At 32.7% G+C, this 8666-nt stretch overlaps 1 protein-coding gene across 1 annotated transcript; it reads right to left on the reverse strand.

The window, feature by feature from the left end:
* Nucleotides 6781-8103, reverse strand: LOC107611679 (F-box/kelch-repeat protein At3g23880-like). The gene has a single exon (XM_016313580.1). The coding sequence runs from the start codon at nt 8101-8103 to the stop codon at nt 6781-6783; it is 1323 nt and encodes a 440-aa protein (XP_016169066.1).

Below are 8666 nucleotides of genomic sequence, written 5' to 3' on the forward strand. Positions count from 1 at the left end.
AATTAGAAATATGAATATTATATTAAATTAGGATAAAGCTCATCAAAATGAGAATTTTGACACTAATTTCAAAGAATTCGACCTAAGATTAGACCGAACGGACCGAACCGATTAAACTGGGCCCATGAGCCCAACCGCTCAACACTTAAATGAGCATAAGCTCATCTTCTTCCTCCCCATTCAGCATAACGCTGAAATAGACAGGGAAGGGGAGAAGAAGAACTCAACCGTTTGCGGCCACGCGACCACCGCGTCGAGCTTTACGATTCTACCGGAACAATTTCATAGTTAAGCCACAAACTCACCTCAGTTTCTCTACTCCTTAAATTTCGAAAATTGGTGAGAATTCACATTGAGATTTTATTGATTTTGGTATTCTAGGTTCGTTTTAGCTCGCGAAACTCATTGAGTTTGGTTTATTCGGTCTTAGGATGCGGCAAGTATCATTAATCCTATCTAATTCCTTGATTTAGTGTATTGAGAATTAAATTTTGGGTATATATGTGTTATGTATATGTTAGGCATGTATATATGAATGATATGGAGTCCTTGGAACAATTGGAAGCTTGACTTAAGAACTTGGTGGGGGATTAGAGTTGAGTTTTGGTGATTGAAGCTTTGCCCTCTTTGCTTTGTGAATTGTCTTGGTTAATACGTTGAAATCGGCTAAGGTATGATTTAGGTTTTTTGCATTTAATACATAATATTCTGTGAAAATTTAGGTTAGATGACCATAGGATAGGATTTGAATGCATATGTATGTGAAATTGTTTAGTGAAATATGATGAATGAGGTTGAGTTTGAATTTGTTGTTGATGTTGATGTTGATGATGAATTGATAATGTTTGATAAGGTTTGAGGGTAGATGGGTGTTTGTGATGGATTAATGGTGTTTGATATGTTGAAAAAGATGATTATGTTTAAGTGAAGAATTATTGATGAATTGTCGTTATAGTTGTGAAGTTTATGTTTGGGATTTATGTAAGAATGAGATATAGAGCCCGTTTGGAAACAGCGAAAGCTACTTTTTTTTACTTTTGAATTATGAAAAGTCACAATACGAGTGTTTGGCATCATTTAAAAAAAGCTTTTAACTTTTCGAAAAGTTAATTCACAGTTTTTTGAAGAAATAGAAATATATATGACTTCTTCTTTTCGATAAGTCATTCTATCATTTTTCTACAAAAATTAACTTTAAAACAAAAAAAATCCACTCTTATCTTTGGCTCTTTGAAAATGTTTCCTGTTTCTGCACCACTATTTTTACGCAAAGTTCCATCTGTTAGAAGCACGAACCTTCCATCATTATTTTCACTCAATGTTTCATCTGCTGGAAGTATTGGCCATCCACTACCATTTTACGTAATGATTCATCTGCTGAAAGTATTGACCTTCCAACACCATTTTAAAACAATATTGCATCTGAATCACCTATTTAATATATTTTTTCAGTTATTTTTTTATCATTTTACCACTCTATTTTTATTATTAAATTTGTATTTAACATTGTGTGTGATATGAAATCTTAGTTTTAATTTTACTTTTTTACATGTGATTTTATTTTTATATAGCTTGTTATTATTTTTATAGTTAGTTATAACAAGTTCTTGAGTTATTTATCCAAACGCTACAGCTTTAAAATAAGTACTTTTATAACTAAAAATCCAAATACAATATAACTTATTTATAAGCTGCTATTAATAAAAGTCCTTATACGTTAAGCTCTTTTTCCAAAATAACTTATTTAAGTTGTTTATCCAAATTGGGCCATAATTGATTATAGTAAGTTGTAGAGATAGTATGGATATGATGTGATGTGCTGATGAATGGTTGGAGATCTTAAAATGTTGATTGGAATTGATTTTGGTAAAAAAATGGAGGTTTAAGAGTTTGGTAAAAAATTGGTTTTTGGCCGAAATTTAGCGAGCTATAATTTGATTTCCGAACTCTCAAATTGTCTCAAACTTATTTTAAATGAAAATTGGGTTCGTGAAGTTTATGCCGTTCGAAAAACAGATGAAAAATGTTTTAAAACAAAAAAATTATAGGCATCGAAAAATTGAACAAAAAGCTATTTTTTTTAAGTTCTGGCAGAACCAGAATTTTCGGTATGTGTCCGCACGCACACCCATGTGCCCGCGCTCTGAGCAGGGTTTTGTTTTTGTAAATTTGGGTTTTGGATATGTATATATATGTGTAAATATTCTCGGCCAGTCTTGACTTCGTAGGCTGAGGTAGGAGCTTGGTATTTTGTATCTTTGGCCCTCTATTCCTATTTTTTTGTTATCTTATACTTGTTAGCTATGACTTTCTTAGCACGCAAGTTAACTCGTTTTCTGTGCTTTTATTTCGCGACTTTTATTTCACCTGTTCTTCAAAGCTCCTAGTTTATTTTAGAGGTCGTAATATCATACCACCTATGTTTTACGGCTTAAGCATAAAGCTCTGTGTGGTAGGATATTACATATCACGTTAATGCTTGAGTTATTATTTATCAGAAGTTTTTCTACATTTCATTCATTGATAAAAAATATTTTAATTTCAAATTTATATTTAATGTTTATTTGTTCCTATTATTTAAGTTTTTATAATTTTTTATTATAAATTTTATCATTTTTATTTTATACAAGTTAATTTACCACAATTCTTCACATATTGAGTCTTCTCAATATTTAAATTATATTCTTTACTCACTTAATTTTTCACTATGTTTTTATCAGGGCATAAGTCCTCTTTATAAGCTTTCATTTGAGTTACTAAGCTCACTAATATTGTATCATAATTTTTTATTTTCTCAAAATCTTTTATTTTCATATTTGTATATTACTTCCTTAGAGATTAGAGGAGGATTGTGTGTACCTTTGTGTCGCCTCTGAATTCTTGCTTCAAATTTTTCCATACTTCCTTAGCTGATGATATTCCTCTTATCTTTGAGAAAATTGTCTTCATTACAACTTGTTGGAGGAAGCATATAGCAATGTAATTTCTTTGTTGCTCTTCTTTCAATTTCTTCTTTTCTGTAGCGAAAAGTGTTGCTTGATTTTCTGGCATGGTGAACCCTTTGTAGACAACATCCCACATATCTTGTGCTTGCAGAAAAATTTTTATTTGAGAATGCCAGTCATAATTGTTTTCTGCCAATATGAGCATGGAAATATTTATAGTTAAAATAATCATAGTTATGAAAAAATTTGTTTGAGTGGGTTATAATGTGGTGGATATGTATAGTTGTTAGATTAGGAAGAAAGATTCTACGCTAAGTAGATGATCGAACGTAACTCTGGTACCACTGTTAGTTTTATGAGTAAAGTATCGTTTTTGTCTCCAATGTTTGGGGTAAGTCCTATTTGTGTCCCTAACGTTTAAATCGTCCTATTTATATCCTTAACGTTTATAAAAGTGATTCAATGTTATCATACTATCAATTATACTAACAAATCAGATTATATTTTTCAATTATTCTCACTTGGATGTATTCATTCTCAATTAGGTCTCACTTGGATGTGGTCAATTTTAATATTATACCCATTATTTGTGTTTAGATTCAATTATGTCTCTAGAAAAGTGAATTATGTAAATGTTGTAAGAATTAGTTTCAACATTTGATGAGCTATTTTTTTGAGTAGATCATCGATTCAATCCCAGATATTTGTATTCTAACTTCAAGAAGAGATTTTTAAAACTCAAACTAAAGCGCTCATGATATATAATTGACGGTAGGATAACATTGAATCACTTTTACAAACGTTAGGGATACAAATAGGACAATTTAAACGTTAGGGACACAAATAGAATTTATTCCAAATGTTGGGGACAAAAACAATACTTTACTCTAGTTTTATAAAATAGTTAGAAGTTGGTTTAGTATATGGACTTGAATATTGTAGCAAGAATAGTAAGAATAATTTTGATGAAGAAGTAGTTTGGATGAATTGTTTGAGAAATTTGATAGTTATGGAGAGAGTACAAACTACAAAAACTAGTGAGATTTGATGTATTTGTTAGTTAATTACAATAAACTCTAGAAAAAGAGAGACATAAGATGCGTGTGTTCAAAAATTGGCAACTAAACACTCCGAAACACAACAAACACAAAACAGAATAACAAAATACAAAATCTAAATACAAAAAATACTAGTGAAAATAAGGATGAAAATAGTCTGGTAATAGTAACTGTACAATTTTGTTAAATATATTTATAGAAAGAGTTCTTACACACACCAACTAACATAAACGGAGATATGTTCTTCAACCCCCTAATTAACTCTAATAATTTAGACCAGGTCTGAAAAAGCATAGAAGGATGAAGGAAAAAGCATAAAAATAAAAACTGCTTTCCATGAAAACCGCCAAAAGAAATACTAATTGGAACCCTTGTATAGGAAGAAGAAGAACAACTAGTAGATATAACCACCATGTAAAAAAAAATTCCCTTGACTCTTCAGCTATTCAACAAAGCAATAACTGAGAAGTCAAAACAAATAAATACATAAATAATCGGAGAAGTCAGAACAATTGCACTTTCTTAATCATTGAACAATGAATGAATAAATGTTAAGCCACACACCTAGAGGGAGTGGCATTCGCCACGTTTGGACTCTACACAAGGACCTTGCAACATACTAAATGCAAAAAATCCGAATCATGTGTTACAAAAGAATAACGGGTCAAATCAGTAGTCCTTAATCTCTTTAATAAAATGAAAAATCGAAACAACATGTTGGTTCCCATGCTTAAATTTGCATATGTTTATAGTCCAAGCTTTAATGAAATCAAATGCCATCTTGTCTTCTTTTACTATTATTACTCAGAATCTAACTATAACATAAGCACTTACAACTTGAAATGCAGTATCTGAACAGTATAATGCTTCGAAACCTCATGAGACTTTGGCAACTTGAAGATTCCATATTTACATGTCATTGTTTCCCATGAATGAATGATCATTAATTATTCTGGCACACAGACCATTCTCTAAAGTCTAAACAGCCTTGTCACCAATTTTGTAGATGTTACTTATACTGAGTTTAATAAGCGAACTTAATAAATGTTGGCCGGACATGAATGGAAAAAAATAGACAAGTTTAAAAGGATGAAGACATAATACATTAATCTATTCCTTTCTTTTATTCCAAACAACAATAATCCTGAATACAATCAGTCAGAAACAATTTAACATAATGGAGTGTTTTTATTCTAAAACCTAAGAATCTTGAATGCATGAGCATAACATTACCAACTATGAATTAATGTTTTTACCAACTTAACCCAAAGCCAAGTCCCAAAAGATCTCATCACCTGAATATTGAGCTGAATGTCATTAGGTAAATTGAATAAGACAGGACACATAATAGGGAACAGGCCATATATCATTCTGCTGCTTTGATATCATTGTCTTAACAACAAATATTTCGGACATTAATTAAATTACTTAATCGATCACCACAAGTAGTACAGTGAAGATAGTCATCTAAATCCATATCAGGGAGGGGAAAATGATCATAAATAAACATTTTGCTAATAGTTATTCTAATATTAAAATTTAGGTGGGTAATTTTGAGATATAGTGTGTTTTTATTTGATTAATAATTATTCATGTTGTTCAAAAAAATCATTGGTTAGCTAGCATAATCGTAACAACATTGACCAGGTTAAGACTTGTGTTAGTACTTGGAAAGGTAGATTCCTAAATTGAGCTGGTCGTTTATATCTAAATGAATAACTCTTTCGTTTGATTGTTTGTGTAGGAAGTTTTTGAAGATGTAGAACCTCTTGAAATCTTATAGTTAGATGGTCTTGCATATGAAGGCCTTCTACGGGTGCTGATAAATGCATTACCAGGTTCGGTAGAAACTGAGAACCTGGAAGGTACATCAGTTCATAAAATTGTGAAGATTGCTGAGACTGAAGCACAACAGATAGCAGTGCTAGCCAATGCAATATTGCTAGCAGATGAATTAATCCCTCGTGCCGTTGTGAAGCTTTCACACAGCAACAAAGGTGCAACAAAGGCTTCCTGAACAGCGCGAATTGAAGAAGAGACTCCAGCGGGAAGTTGATCGCCTCAGAGACAGTTTCTGCAGGCAGCATGCTCTTGAGCTCATCTTTAATGAGGAAGGGGAAACACGCCTCAATGCAATGATGTATTTCAGGTACTATAATGTGCTTTAGCATTTTAAATACTATTTTGTCCTTCAAATGCAAGTTGATCTTTTGCCATCAATGGTGAACGACAAGGTGGATACGCTTGAGAGGCAAATTGTGTGGATTGCGCAATTTCTCCAAGGCTCTCTCTAGTATTATGGAAAGTGCTAATTTCTCCGGAAAAATTCAGTGGCAACTTTATACTAGTAGTACAGTAAAGATAGTTTGGATTTGTTATTAGAAATCATCAAGGTGCAACTTTATACTAGTTTTTACCATAATACTTAAGGAACTATTCTTTTTCCCCTTAAATTAACAAACTGAAACCAGGCCAGTAAATGATGGTGATTTCTGGAAATCCATCTTGGGCATCCCTATTTCTCCACAAAACAGTGGTATATTGATGTAAAATTATTATGATCGATGGTTTTCAAGGATAAATAATGATAACAAGCAAGAGCAAATACAATTTCTCATCAGTGCACAAAGTGTTCAGAAAATTATTTAACTAGAAAAGGAAAAAGATCAAACCAATTATCTTAAAGCAGTAAATTCCAATTGAAACATAAACATAGTACTGAGATAAATAAATTTGATAACATTAATAACAAATTTGGTAGTGCGAGAAAGGCTTCATCAAGTGAAACTAAGATTGGGTTTGGCTTTGGGTTTAGACTTGATGAAGTGCAGCACCATTTTGGATGAGTTACTTTGAAGACCATTGGGTGAAACTAAGCTTTCATGGAAAATATAAGCCATTATTCTAGAACTTGAATATTGAGAAAGATAAAGACAGTACTCCATGCCATTAGAGCAGCTGTCAATCATGGAAAAATCTCTGCTGTCATCGTTTAAGTTACACAAGAAGACTAATTTAAAAGATCGAGACATGACAAAAAGCACATTGCTTTCTGAGATGTAGAGAGGTTGTAAAGGATCATACTGTTGCGGATGAAAGGGAATCGTTACCAATGTAGTCCAAGATTTAGCTTCTCCGTATTCCTTCATCTGCCACACAATCCAACGTTGTTTTTTCCTATGCTTATAACAAGCAGAAAGGCAGTCTCTCAAGACATATAAGCTGGTGCAGTGAGTCCAAGGATAACCATTTGAATCCCTATCAGGCAGGGTAAAACTACCATAAGTCTCCTTACCCAAGTCAAAATAAAGAACCACATCATAAACACACCAATTAATAGTGCATGCTTTGCCACTACTTAAAAATACCCCTTTCAAATTATCAGCCATACAAGGACCGTAAGCTGTTCGGGAACAAAGTAGGATAGATGGAGTGTCATCAATTCTTCTCCAAGACGAAGTTGGTCCAAATGTATAAATTCTGGCACTATATTCAACACCAGATGGCACTTTCTTCGTTATCGTTGCATAAAATTTATAGGTGTCACTGAGATGGTCGTAACCAAAGCCAGAAAAGCAGGCTTTGCCGTTGATTTTCGGTGATTCGAATATGAATCCGGTACAGGGGTTCCACAAGATGGCATGCATGTGGTCATTAGCATTCCTATCAAAGAAGCATAACAGTCCATGGCAAGAACCAACGATTCTGTAGCCTCCCCTACTGAAGCGAGCGACTTTAGTAGGTTCCGAAGGATTATTGTCCAACATTGACTGCTCGTAGAAAGATTCGATACCACCATACCAACCATCGTGAGTGCAATAAACAATCCGTGGCGGAGTCAGGCTTGAATCGCGTAAGCATGAACGACGAAGGTGGTTGCGGGTGAAGTCAGGGGTTGAAATGAGGTTTCTCCATGACCTGCACACGCTCTTTAGGGAAGCAAGCGTCCTTGTCGGAAGCCTCAGCAAGATTTCCATTATCATCTCCTCCGAAAGGTCTGCCAGCTGCCGCGTTCTTGCCCTGGAGCAACTGACCAGTTCCAGCCCTCTCCACGCATTCCTCTTCGCTTCCTTATTCATGATCTGCATGTGTGTGTCCATCTATTCCACTGTTCTATTCTATTTAGGTTTTTCATGTTTCAATATCATAATTAACATCTTGATGGATCTTTGACCCGGCTTCAATCCAAGATCAAAATCACAAATGGGCCGATCCAATTCAATCTAATCAAATCTAAACTAAAATAAGAAAAATGCTAGGCCAGCAATTTTTGTGATTTGTAACTATCAAATAGCCATCAATAATGGTTTTAATGATATAAGATTGGTGTGAGATTTCATCTAATGGCTCACTTTTTTTTAAATATGTTCTTAAATGTATTTTTTGATTTTTTTATTTGATTTATTTAAATATGTTAATTAATTATTTAATTTGATTGAGATAAATATCAAATTATTTAATATTTTTTGGATTATATTAATTATAACTAATAAATTACATTAATTATTTGATTTGACTGAAATAAATGAATTAATTTTTTTAATTTGCATTAATTTTTTGTCTTATATCTTTTGATTAATAATTTTTAAAAGTATTATAATAATTATTTATTTGATTTGATTGAGATAAATATTAAATATATAATATTTTGTTTGACTAAATT

Source organism: Arachis ipaensis, chromosome B08, assembly GCF_000816755.2.
Source record: "Arachis ipaensis cultivar K30076 chromosome B08, Araip1.1, whole genome shotgun sequence".
Classification (NCBI taxonomy): Eukaryota; Viridiplantae; Streptophyta; class Magnoliopsida; order Fabales; family Fabaceae; genus Arachis; species Arachis ipaensis.